Source organism: Nerophis lumbriciformis, linkage group LG37, assembly GCF_033978685.3.
Source record: "Nerophis lumbriciformis linkage group LG37, RoL_Nlum_v2.1, whole genome shotgun sequence".
NCBI lineage: Eukaryota > Metazoa > Chordata > Actinopteri > Syngnathiformes > Syngnathidae > Nerophis > Nerophis lumbriciformis.
The window spans coordinates 5,172,501-5,186,815 of NC_084584.2; the positions used below are offsets into that span (position 1 = coordinate 5,172,501).

Consider the following 14,315-nt stretch of genomic DNA (forward strand, 5'->3'; position numbering starts at 1 on the left):
GAAGGGGGAATTGCAAACTTCCTGTTGATTTTTGCTGGGGGTTGTCGATGTATGAAATATAGGTCTAAGTGAGACCTACATAGAGGTTTTTGTTTCATGTCTATACATACTTGCCAACCCTCCCGAATTTTCCGGTACACTCCCGAAATTCAGCGCCTCTCCCGAAAACCTCCCGGGACAAATATTCTCCCGAAAATCTCCCGATTTTCAGCCGGAGCTGGAGGCCACGCCCCCTCCAGCTCCATGCGGACCTGAGTGAGGACAGCCTTTTTTCACTACGGGAGGACAAGAACAGGGTGACAAGAACTAAATCATCCAGACTAGAGATACATTGTATTATTATGTTTATCTTACCTAAAAATAAATAGATATTTATTAATAAAAAAATAAATAAAAATAAAAATACATTTTTACTATATTTTGCTAAAAACATCAAAATTAATTTTTATTTTTTATTTTTTCTGACTCCTTATTACATCCAGCCATAGGATTTTACATTAAAATAAACATATTTGAAATAATTAATTTTAAATTATCATAATAATTCATTTAAAATGACCATATTTAATTATTAAAATAATTTTTTGTTTATCAACAACTTTAGGTTTTTATTCACTACATTTTGAAGCTCTCAGAAGCCAAGTTATGTTACATTCCTTAATATTTATGTATGCAAGTTTGAAGTATCAATTATCCAAACACAGTTTTGTTTGCATATTTTCAGGATGTAGATATATGTATATGTATATATGTATATATATATATGTATATATATGTCTTAATAAGGTTATCATGTACCTACCGGAATTAATAAAAGGCTATCGATGCTGTCATCTAGCAAAGCTGAATTTGACCAAGCAACCCCCCCGTACCAAAAAGCCCTTGATGAAAGCGGATACAATTTCACCCTCACCTATGAACCCACGCCAGGAAACCAGCCAAAAAAGAACAGAAAACGAAACGACATCATCTGGTACAACCCCCCATACAGCAAAAACGTCTCAACTAACATTGGACACAAATTCCTCAATCTGATTGACAAACACTTTCCCAAAGACAACACCCTAAGAAAAGTATTCAACAAGAACAACATTAAATTGAGCTACAGCTGTATGAACAATATACGACAAATCATCTCAAACCACAACAAAACAATTGCAAATGAGCCGTCGGCCCCCGGACAGAGCGACTCCAAAACCAACAAAGGCTGTAACTGTCGAAAGAAACCTGATTGCCCTCTCAACGGGGGGTGCTTACAAACATCAGTTGTCTACCAATCTAAGGTAATACGCAAGGACATTAACACATCCGACACATATGTAGGATTAACCGAGGGAGAATTCAAAACCAGATGGAACAATCACAAGGCTTCTTTCAGGAACCAAAACCTGCGGAATACCACAGAACTCAGCAAAAACATTTGGGACCTCAAAGACAATAATGTTGAATATTCAATAACATGGCAAATTCTTGCATCCAGCACACCTTACAATAGTGGTAATAAAAGATGCAACCTATGCTTGAAAGAGAAACTGTTTATTATTTACCGTCCAGACCTGGCATCCCTCAACAAGCGCAGCGAAATTGTAACAGCATGCCGCCACAGACGGAAACACCTCCTAGGTAACACATGAGCCAATCACCACGCCCCTACGCCAGCCTGTACCCACCCACTCTGTGCCCTATATAAACCATGGTATGTGAATGCTCCCATTAAAATCTCCTGATGATTGAGGGTACCCCCCCTCATGAAACAGGCCTGTAGAGATGAAATAGTCTTGTGATTTTTTTTCCCCACACATACATATATGTATGTATATATATATATATATGTATGAAATACTTGACTTGGTGAATTCTAGCTGTCAATATACTCTTCCCCTCTTAACCACGCCCCCAACCACGCCCCACCCCACCCCCGACCACGCCCCCACCCCCCCACCTCCCGAAATCGGAGGTCTCAAGGTTGGCAAGTATGTGTCTCTACGACATTCCTACCGGGAGTTACAGGCAGTTTTGTTTGTTTTCTTCCTAGGGGGCGCTACAGCGCAATTTTGAGTTTTGGGGTTTGGTTTTTTGATTAGATCGCAATTGTGTCCAATTTGGTGAGTTTTGAAGCATGTTAAATTACAGCTCAAAGAGGCGGCGGTATAATAATAAAACGCTATAAATACAATAGGGTCCTCTGTCGGTCCCTAACTACTGCCATCTAACATCAGACTTTACATCTTCTAAAATTTCCAATACACGGTGCCTCGTGTCTTGCAGGAGCTCACCCCGGAGTTCTACTACCTGCCCGAGATGTTCGTCAACAGCAACGAGTACGAGCTCGGCGTGCGCGACGACGGGCTTCCTGTCTGCGACGTGGAGCTCCCCGTGTGGGCCAAGAAACCCGAGGACTTTGTGCGCATCAACCGCATGGTGAGGCGGCGTCTGTTGGCGACTGTGTTGTGTGGGGGGCGTGGCTTCACGCTGACCCCGCCCATCCCTCCCCGTGCAGGCGCTGGAGAGCGAGTTTGTGTCGTGTCAGCTCCACCAGTGGATCGACCTGATCTTCGGCTACAAGCAGCGAGGGCCGGAGGCCGTGCGGGCGCTCAACGTTTTCAACTTCCTGTCCTACGAGGGCGCCGTCAACCTGGACGTCCTGGAGGCGCCGCAGAGAGAGGTGGGTCGCCACGGCAACGGGTCCCACACCGACGCTGACGCCTGTGTTTTATGGCGGCAGGTGATGGAGGCGCAGATTCAGACGTGCGGGCAGATCCCCTCGCAGCTCCTCATCGAGCCACACCCACCTCGCTCCTCCGCCATGCACCTGGTGAGACGCCGGCCAATCACACGCCTTTGTATCAGCATGTTCATGTAGAACAGTGTTTCTTAACCATAGGACCGGGGCCGCCAAAAAACATCTGTTTTTCAGCTGTGAGCTGTACTCGGTTGTAGTGCACTTTTCCACCACTTGGGGCAGTAATGACAATCTCAAACAAACATAAAAAGTCTGGAGTCTTTTCACTGCTGTTTACTTCCTCTTTTCATTCCTGTTTACTTTCTGCTTTACTTGTTTATTTCTTGTTTTAATTATTATTTACCTCCTGTTTTGGTTCTTGTTTACACCCTGTTTTCATACTTGTTAACTTACTGTTTTGATTTCTGTTTACATCTATTTTTCATTCCTGTTCACGTCCTGTTTTCGTTTCTGTTTACTTTCTGCTTACTATCCATGTACTTCCTGTTTTTAATCCTGTTTACTTCCTGTTTTGATTATTGTTTACGTCCTGTTTTGATTTCTAGTTACTTCTTGTTTTCATTCCTGTGTGTCCTGTTTGAATCCTATTTACTTCCAGTTTTCATTCCTGTTTATGTCCTGTTTACATCCTGTTTACTTCTTGTTTTAATTATGTTTTCATTCTGTTTACTTCCTGTTTACTTCTTGTTTTCATTCCTCTTTGCATTATGTTTTCATTCATGTTTACTTCCAGTTTTCATTCCTGTTTTCATTCCTGTTTACTTCTTGCTTGCTTGTGGTTTACTTACCATTTACTTCTTGTTTTTTAATCCTATTTACTTCCTGTTTTGATTCCTAGTTACTTCCTGTTTTCATCCCTGTTTATGTCCTGTTTACATCCGGTTTTCGTTTCTGTTTACATTATATTTTCATTCATGTTTACTTCCAGTTTTCATTCTTATTTGGATCCTGTTTGCATACTGTTTACTTCCTGTTTTCATTCCTGTTTACATCCATTTTTCATTCCTGTTCACTTCCTGTTTTCGTTTCTGTTTACTTTCTGCTTACTTCCAATTTACTTCCCATTTGCTTCCTGTTTTTAATCCTATTTACTTCTTGTTTTGATCATTGTTTACTTCCTGTTTTGATTTCTGGTTACTTCCAGTTTTCATTCCTGTTTATGTCCTGTTTATTTCCTGTTTTCTTTCCCGTTTACATTATGTTTTCATTCATGTTTACTTCCAGTTTTCATTCATGCTTACTTCCTATTTTCATTCCTGTTTACATCCATTTTTCATTCCTGTAAACGTCCTGTTTTCATTTGAGTTTACTTCTTGTTTACTTTTGGTTTACTTCCTGTTTTCATTGTTTTCTTCCCGTTTTGATTCCTGGTTACTTCCTGTTTTCATTCCTGGTTACTTCCTGTTTTCATTACTGTTTGTGTCCTGTTTACGTCCTGTTTTCGTTCCTGCTTACGGTATGTTTTCATTCATGTTTACTTCCAGTTTTCATTCATGTTTACTTCGTATTTTCATTCCTGTTTACATCCATTTTTCATTCCTGCTAATGTCCTGTTTTCATTTGAGTTTACTTCTTGTTTACTTTTGGTTTACTTCCTGTTTTCATTGTTTACTTCCCGTTTTGATTCCTGGTTACTTCCTGTTTTCATTCCTGGTTACTTCCTGTTTTCATTCCTGTTTGTGTCCTGTTTACGTCCTGTTTTCGTTCCTGTTTACGTCCTGTTTTCGTTCCTGCTTACGGTATGTTTTCATTCATGTTTACTTCCAGTTTTCATTCCTGTTTACTTTGTATTTTCATTCCTGTTTACATCCATTTTTCATTCCTGTTACCGTCCTGTTTTCATTTGTGTTTACTTCTTGTTCACTTTTGGTTTACTTCCTGTTTTCATTGTTGTTTACTTCCTGTTTTGATTCCTGGTTACTTCCGGTTTATGTCCTGTTTACTTCCTGTTTGCGTTCCTGTTTACATTATGTTTTCATTCATGTTTACTTCCAGTTTTCATTCCTGTTTACTTCCTATTTTCATTCCTGTTTACATCCATTTTTCATTCCTGTTAACGTCCTGTTTTCATTTTTGTTTACTTTTGGTTTACTTCCTGTTTTCATCGTTGTTTACTTCCTGCTTTGATTCCTGGTTACTTCCTGTCTTCATTCCTGTTTTCAACAAAGAGGAAAAAGTCTCTCAAGCGCAAAAATTATGACCACAGTGGGGAAGATGTACCTTTATTGTCAAGAAATTGACAGTTGAAGAAAAATACATATTTATTATTAATTCAGTCAGCATGTAAATGTATTTTTCATCAGTCCCTTCTTTTGCAGTAGATTTTATGTGATTTATTTTGAGGGTTTTTATAATATAAGTAGGTTAGAATTAGTTATTAAATATGATTCAAATCAATAGTAAAATTTCTGATTTTTGAGTAAACGTTTATGCTGGTGGTGAAGCAAGAACCCTCCTGATTTTGAGGGGTTAAAACGATATTTCTGATCGGTTTGCTGTGTCGGCGCTTTTGAACGACGGTCCGGATCAGTTTTTGCCTCATTCCCGTGAGAATCCTGCGCGTGACCGAAGCATTAAGGAGAGGGGGGTCGGTCGTCTCATCCGGGACAAGCTGCAGTGCGCTCAAACACGCACCAGGTGGCACCTGCGTGCAGATAATACCGTATCATCTCTTTTTTTTCCATGACTTACGTCTTCACATCCAGGAATCGCCACTCTTCACTCGCGCTTTAAGCGAGGCAAAAACTAATCCAGACCCACTGTAGCCTTTTTGTCCCACCCGAACCCAAACCATTTAGTGAGTCCGCCTCTTTTCTCAGAGGCCCCGCCTCCCTCTGTGTGTGAACCTGCAGTGACCCTTTTCTCCCACTAATCGACCTTTTCCCTTCCTTCCTTCCTTCCTTGTTTCCTTGTCCCACTGGTTCTGTCTCTTCCTCTTCCTCTTCCTGTCTCTCTGTCTGTCTCACCAGTGTTTCCTTCCCCAGAGTCCTCTGATGTTTAAGGATCAGATGCAACAGGACGTCATCATGGTGCTCAAGTTCCCCTCCAACTCGCCCGTCACGCACGTGGCCGCCAACACGCTGCCGCACCTCAGCATCCCCGCCGCCGTCACCGTCACCTGCAGCCGCCTCTTCGCCGTCAACCGCTGGCACAACACCGTCGGTCAGTGTGTGTGTGTGTGTGTGTTCTTGTATAACTACCCTTCTTGAGACATGAAGAAGGAAAAGTATCTTCCATATGAGGAGGTGTGAACAAGTGATGACATAAATCATGGTCCCAATAACATTGCATCTAATAGACAATGTCTCATTTGGTGACATCTATCAAAATGAGGGTGGTCCCAAAAAGGAGGGGTTTTTCACATTGACTGTGTGTCGCTTTTAAAAGTGCTCCCCCTCTGGTCAACATATGAAATAACAAGTGTGTGTAAGAAATCGAAACGCGCCCCCTTTGGCCAAAATTAATAAAAAATTAATCAATAAATATGTATATAGAAACAAACTGTAATAACTTGAAGTAAATAATGAAGATTAAAAAACAATTACAAACAAAAAAAACGAAATAAAAGCAGTTTTTTTCTCCCAGTGTCGACTTTTTTCTTATAGAATTGGGAGCAATTTCTCATATTCTTTCTGTTTCTGTAATATTGCAATATTTTCTCGTAAAATTATTACTTTTTTAATGTAAAATTATTCATTTTTAATGCATAATGGCGACATTTGTCGTATAAAATGCTGACTTTTATCACAATATTGCCAATTTTTTTACTATTCTTGTAGTGAAGTGAAGTGAATTACATTTATATAGCGCCTTTCTCTAGTGACTCAAAGCGCTTTACATAGTGAAACCCAATATCTAAGTTACATTTAAAGCAGTGTGGGTGGCACTGGGAGCAGGTGGGTAAAGTGTCTTGCCCAAGGACACAACAGCAATAACTAGGATGGCGGAAGCGGGGATCGAACCTGCAACCCTCAAGTTGCTGGCACGGCCGCTCTACCAACCGAGCGATACCGCCCCAATTGTAAAATAGTGAAATTTTTTTAGTAGAATTATGACTTTTGTCATCATTTTGCCAATAAAAATTTCAGATTATTTTTATAATAGTGCCAAAATGTTAAAGTTTTCTGATAAGATTGTGACTTTTGTCGAGTAAAATGACGACTCTTTTCATAAAATTGCCAAAAATGTAAGCTTTTTCTTGTAAAATTGTGACTGTTATTGAGTAAAATTCAAACTTTTATCATAATATTGCACAAATGTTCAGTTTTTCTTGTAAAATGTTGACTTGCGTTGAGTAAAATGACGACTTTTATTATAATACTGCCAAAATTCTAAGTTTTTCTTGTGAAATTGTGACCTTTTTCTTGTGAAATTTAAACTCATTTTTCACAACAAGCTTTTTTATATTTGCATAGTATGTATATATTATTAATGTTGTAAATACACCCCCTGCTGGTGACATCTATCAAAATGAGGGTGGTCCCAAAAAGGAGGGATTTTTCACATTGACTGTGTGTCGCTTTTAAAAGTGCTCCCCCTCTGGTCAACATATGAAATAACAAGTGTGTGTAAGAAATTGAAACGCGCCCCCTTTGGCCAAAATTAATAACAAATTAATAAATAAATATGTATATAGAGACATACTGTAATAATTTTAAGTAAATAATGAAGATTAAAAAACAATTTCAAACAAAAAAAATGAAATAAAAGCAGTCTTTTTCTCCCAGTGTCGACTTTTTTCTTATAGAATTGGGAACAATTTCTCATATTCTTTCTGTTTCTGTAATATTGCAATATTTTCTCGTAAAAATTGTTACTTTTTTAATGTAAAATTATTCATTTTTAATGCATAATGGCGACATTTGTCATATAAAATGCTGACTTTTATCACAATATTGCCAATTTTTTTTACTATTCTTGTAGTGAAGTGAAGTGAATTACATTTATATAGCGCCTTTCTCTAGTGACTCAAAGCGCTTTACATAGTGAAACCCAATATCTAAGTTACATTTAAAGCAGTGTGGGTGGCACTGGGAGCAGGTGGGTAAAGTGTCTTGCCCAAGGACACAACAGCAATAACTAGGATGGCGGAAGCGGGGATCGAACCTGCAACCCTCAAGTTGCTGGCACGGCCGCTCTACCAACCGAGCTATACCGCCCCAATTGTAAAATAGTGAATTTTTTTTAGTAAAATTATGACTTTTGTCATCATTTTGCCAATACAAATTTCAGATTATTTTTATAGTAGTGCCAAAATTTTAAAGTTTTCTTATAAAATTGTGACTTTTGTTGAGTAAAATTACGACTCTTTTCATAAAATTGCCAAAAATGTAAGCTTTTTCTTGTAAAATTGCGACTGTTATTGAGTAAAATTCAAACTTTTATCATAATATTGCCAAAATTCTAAGTTTTTTTTGTGAAATTGTGACCTTTTTCTTGTGAAATTTCAACTAATTTTTCACAACAAGCTTTTTTATATTTGCATAGTATGTATATATTATTAATGTTGTAAATACACCCCCTGCTGGTGACATCTATCAAAACGAGGGTGGTCCCAAAAAGGAGGGATTTTTCACATTGACTGTGTGTCGCTTTTAAAAGTGCTCCCCCTCTGGTCAAGTATGAAATAACAAGTGTGTGTAAGAAATCGAAACGCGCCCCCTTTGGCCAAAATTATTAAACAATTTATAAATAAATATGTATATAGAGACATACTGCAATAACTTGAAGTAAATAATGAAGATTAAAAAACAATTACAAACAAAAAAATGAAGGAAATTATCTAAAAGCAGTCTTTTTCTCACAGTGTTTATTTTTTCTTATAAAATTGGGAACAATTTCTCATATTCTTTCTGTTTCTGTAATGCAATATTTTCTCGTAAAATTATTCATTTTTAATGAAAAATGGCGACATTTGTCATATAAAATGCTGACTTTTATCACAATATTGCCAATTTTTTTACTATTCTTGTAAAATAGTGAAATTTTTTGAGTAAAATGATGACTTTTGTCATCATTTTGCCAATAAAAATTTCAGATTATTTTTATAATAGTGCCAAAATTTTAAAGTTTTCTTATAAAATTTTGACTTTTGTCGAGTAAAATGACGACTCTTATTATAATACTGCCAAAATTCCAAGTTTTTCTTGTGAAATTGTGACCTTTTTCTTGTGAAATTCTAACTCATTTTTTTTGTTGTTCTTGTAAAATAGTGAATTTTTTTGGAGTAAAATCATGACTTTTGTCATCATTTTGCCGAGTAAAATCCCGAATAAAATGACGACTCTTTTCATAAAATTGCCAAAAATGTAGGCTTTTTCTTGTAAAATTGCGACTGTTATTGAGTAAAATTCAAACTTTTATCATAATATTGCACAAATATTCAGTTTTTCTTGTAAAATGTTGACTTGCGTTGAGTAAAATGACGACTTTTATTATAATACTGCCAAAATTCTAAGTTTTTCTTGTGAAAATGTGACCTTTTTCTTGTGAAATTTAAACTAATTTTTCACAACAAGCTTTTTTATATTTGCATAGTATGTATATATTATTAATGTTGTAAATACACCCCCTGCTGGTGACATCTATCAAAATGAGGGTGGTCCCAAAAAGGAGGGGTTTTTCACATTGACTGTGTGTCGCTTTTAATAGTGCTCCCCCTCTGGTCAACATATGAAATAACAAGTGTTTAAGAAATCGAAACACGCCCCTTTGGCCAAAATTAATAAAAAATTAATCAATAAATATGTATATAGAGACATACTGTAATAACTTGAAGTAAATAATGAAGATTAAAAAACAATTACAAACCAAAAAAATGAAATAAAAGCAGTCTTTTTCTCACAGTGTCAACTTTTTTCTTATAGAATTGGGAACAATTTCTCATATTCTTTCTGTTTCTGTAATTTTGCAATATTTTCTCGCAAAATTATTACTTTTTTAATGTAAAATCATTCATTTTTAATGCAAAATGGCAACATTTGTCATATAAAATGCTGACTTTTATCACAATATTGCCAATTTTTTTACTATTCTTGTAGTGAAGTGAAGTGAAGTGATTTACATTTATATAGCGCCTTTCTCTAGTGACTCAAAGCGCTTTACATAGTGAAACCCAATATCTAAGTTACATTTAAAGCAGTGTGTGGGTGGCACTGGGAGCAGGTGGGTAAAGTGTCTTGCCCAAGGACACAACAGCAATAACTAGGATGGCGGAAGCGGGGATCGAACCTGCAACCCTCAAGTTGCTGGCACGGCCGCTCTACCAACCGAGCTATACCGCCCCAATTGTAAAATAGTGAATTTTTTTTAGTAAAATTATGACTTTTGTCATCATTTTGCCAATACAAATTTCAGATTATTTTTATAGTAGTGCCAAAATTTTAAAGTTTTCTTATAAAATTGTGACTTTTGTTGAGTAAAATGACGACTCTTTTCATAAAATTGCCAAAAATGTAAGCTTTTTCTTGTAAAATTGCGACTGTTATTGAGTAAAATTCAAACTTTTATCATAATATTGCCAAAATTCTATGTTTTTTTGTGAAATTGTGAACTTTTTCTTGTGAAATTCCAACTCAGTTTTCACAACAAGCTTTTTTATATTTGCATAATATGTATATATTATTAATGTTGTAAATACACCCCCTGCTGGTGACATCTATCAAAATGAGGGTGGTCCCAAAAAGGAGGGATTTTTCAAATGGACTGTGTGTCGCTTTTAAAAGTGCTCCCCCTCTGGTCAACATATGAAATAACAAGTGTGTGTAAGAAATTGAAACGTGCCCCCTTTGGCCAAAATTAATAAAACGTTAATAAATAAATATGTATATAGAGACATACTGTAATAACTTGAAGTAAATAATGAAGATTAAAAAACAATTACAAACAAAAAAAAGAAGGAAATTATCTAAAAGCAGTCTTTTTCTCACAGTGTTTATTTTTTCTTATAAAATTGGGAACAATTTCTCATATTCTTTCTGTTTCTGTAATATTGCAATATTTTCTCGTAAAATTATTCATTTTTAATGAAAAATGGCGACATTTGTCATATAAAATGCTGACTTTTATCACAATATTGCCAATTTTTTTACTATTCTTGTAAAATAGTGAAATGTTTTGAGTAAAATTATGACTTTTGTCATCATTTTGCCAATAAAAATTTCAGATTATTTTTATAATAGTGCCAAAATTTTAAAATTTTCTTATAAAATTTTGACTTTTGTCGAGTAAAATGACAACTCTTATTATAATACTGCCAAAATTCCAAGTTTTTCTTGTGAAATTGTGACCTTTTTCTTGTGAAATTCTAACTCATTTTTTTTGTTGTTCTTGTAAAATAGTGAATTTTTTTGGAGTAAAATCATGACTTTTGTCATCATTTTGCCGAGTAAAATCCCGAATATTATTATAATATTGCCAAAAAAATACAAACTTTCGGTAACACTTTAGTATGGGGAACACATATTCACCATTAATTAGTTGCTTATTAAAATGCAAATTAGTAACATATTGGTTCTTAATTAGTCATTATTAAGTACTTATTAATGCCTTATTCTGCATGGCCTTATTATACAAGCAGTAAGTCATTAACTAAGAGTCTTCCCTCAATAACCTCAGAATTATTGCTTATTAGTAACCCTAACCCTTATATGTTCCCCTAGTGTCCAAATAACTCTAAATTAAGTCTTTGTTACTTTAATAAGAAACTCATTAATGGTGAATATGTTCCCCATACTAAGGTGTTACCAAATCTTCTTATAAAATTGTGACTTTTGTCGGTAAAATTACGACTCTTTTCATAAAATTGCCAAAAATGTAAGCTTTTTCTTGTAAAATTGCGACTGTTATTGAGTAAAATTCAAACTTTTATCATAATATTGCACAAATGTTCAGTTTTTCTTGTAAAATGTTGACTTGCGTTGAGTAAAATGACGACTTTTATTATAATACTGCCAAAATTCTACGTTTTTCTTGTGAAATTGTGACCTTTTTCTTGTGAAATTCCAACTAATTTTTCACAACAAGCTTTTTTATATGTGCATAGTATGTATATATTATTAATGTTGTAAATACACTTCTTTATATATCTAGAAAGGCTGGTCCTAAAGAGGGAGGCATTTTTAAGAGGTATCAAGAATGTAACAAATACAAGAGTGTGTGCGTGTGTGTGTGTGTGTGCGTGTGTTCTTTTTAAAAAATATAATTATGAATTTTTAATGCAAAATGGCGACATTTGTCATATAAAATGCTGACTTTTATCACAATATTGCCAATTTTTTTATTGTTCTTGTAAAATAGTGAAATTTTTTTAGTAAAATTATGACTTTGTCAACAAAAATTTCAGATTATTATTATAATAGTGCCAACATATTGAAGTTTTCTTATAAAATTGTGACTTTTGTCGAGTAAAATTACGACTCTTTTCATACAATTGCCAAAAATGTAAGCTTTTTCTTGTAAAATTGCGACTGTTATTGAGTAAAATTCAAACGTTTGTCATAATATTGCACAAATGTTCAGTTTTTCTTGTAAAATGTGGACTTGCGTTGAGTAAAATGACGACTTTTATTATAATACTGCCAAAATTCTAAGTTTTTCTTGTGAAATTGTGACCTTTTTCTTGTGAAATTCCAACTCATTTTTCACAACAAGCTTTTTTATATGTGAATAGTATGTATATATTATTAATGTTGTAAATACACTTCTTTATATATCTAGAAAGGCTGGTCCTAAAGAGGGAGGCATTTTTAAGAGGTATCAAGAATGTAACAAATACAAGAGTGTGTGCGTGTGTGCGTGTGTGTGTTCTTTTTTAAAAATATAATTATTAATTTTTTATGCAAAATGGCGACATTTGTCATATAAAATGCTGACTTTTATCACAATATTGCAAATTTTTTTATTGGTCTCGTAAAATAGTGACATTTTTTGAGTAAAATGATGACTTTGTCAACAAAAATTTCAGATTATTATTATAATATTGCCAACACTTTGAAGTTTTCTTATAAAATTGTGACTTTTGTCGAGTAAAATTACGACTCTTTTCATAAAATTGCCAAAAATGTAAGCTTTTTCTTGTAAAATTGCGACTGTTATTGAGTAAAATTCAAACTTTTATCATAATATTGCACAAATGTTCAGTTTTTCTTGTAAAATGTTGACTTGCGTTGAGTAAAATGGCGACTTTTATTATAATACTGCCAAAATTCTAAGTTTTTCTTGTGAAATTGTGACCTTTTTCTTGTGAAATTCCAACTCATTTTTCACAACAAGCTTTTTTATATGTGCATAGTATGTATATATTATTAATGTTGTAAATACACTTCTTTATATATCTATAATTTTATTATAATACTGCCAAAATTCTAAGTTTTTCTTGTGAAATTGTGACCTTTTTCTTGTGAAATTTCAACAAATTTTTCACAACAAGCTTTTTTATATTTGCATAGTATGTATATATTATTAATGTTGTAAATACACTTCTTTATATATCTAGAACGGGTGGTCCTAAAGAGGGAGGCATTTTTAAGAGGTATCAAGAATTTTTTCTTGAATTTTTAAAAAATATAATTATTAATTTTTAATGTAAAATGGCGACATTTGTCATATAAAATGCTGACTTTTATCACAATATTGCCAATTTTTTTTATTGGTCTTGTAAAATAGTGAATTTTTTTGAGTAAAATGATGACTTTTGTCATCATTTTGCCAATAAAAATTTCAGATTATTATTATAATATTGCCAACATTTTGAAGTTTTCTTATAAAATTGTGACTTTTGTCGAGTAAAATGACGACTCTTTTCATAAAATTGCCAAAAATGTAAGCTTTTTCTTGTAAAATTGCGACTGTTATTGAGTAAAATTCAAACGTTTATCATAATATTGCACAAATGTTCAGTTTTTCTTGTAAAATGTTGACTTGCGTTGAGTAAAATGACGACTTTTATTATAATACTGCCAAAATTCTACGTTTTTCTTGTGAAATTGTGACCTTTTTCTTGTGAAATTCCAACTAATTTTTCACAGCAAGCTTTTTTATATGTGCAAAGTATGTATATATTATTAATGTTGTAAATACACTTCTTTATATATCTAGAAAGGCTGGTCCTAAAGAGGGAGGCATTTTTAAGAGGTATCAAGAATGTAACAAATACAAGAGTGTGTGCGTGTCTGTGTGTGTGTGTGCGTGTGTTCTTTTTTAAAAATATAATTATTAATTTTTAATGCAAAATGGCGACATTTGTCATATAAAATGCTGACTTTTATCACAATATTGCCAATTGTTTTATTGTTCTTGTAAAATAGTGAAATGTTTTGAGTAAAATGATGACTTTGTCAACAAAAATGTCAGATTATTATTATAATATTGCCAACATTTTGAAGTTTTCTTATAAAATTGTGACTTTTGTCGAGTAAAATTACGACTCTTTTCATACAATTGCCAAAAATGTAAGCTTTTTCTTGTAAAATTGCGACTGTTATTGAGTAAAATTCAAACTTTTATCATAATATTGCACAAATGTTCAGTTTTTCTTGTAAAATGTTGACTTGCGTTGAGCAAAATTACGACT

The 14,315-nt window shown here is 34.2% G+C and overlaps 1 protein-coding gene across 30 annotated transcripts in view; it reads left to right on the forward strand.

The window, feature by feature from the left end:
* Window positions 1–14,315, forward strand: part of nbeaa (neurobeachin a) — a 268,148-nt gene that overhangs the window by 243,040 nt on the left and 10,793 nt on the right. For 13 of the 30 annotated variants that reach the window (XM_061931155.2, XM_061931156.2, XM_061931159.2 and 10 more), the window contains 4 exons: window positions 2,269–2,421; window positions 2,501–2,665; window positions 2,726–2,815; window positions 5,713–5,905. In XM_061931155.2, the coding sequence (XP_061787139.2) occupies window positions 2,269–2,421; window positions 2,501–2,665; window positions 2,726–2,815; window positions 5,713–5,905 (601 nt within the window). Of the gene's footprint in view, window positions 1–2,268; window positions 2,422–2,500; window positions 2,816–5,712; window positions 5,906–14,315 lie in introns of all 30 variants that reach the window. The other 17 variants (XM_061931148.2, XM_061931151.2, XM_061931152.2 and 14 more) reach the window with 2 other exon arrangements.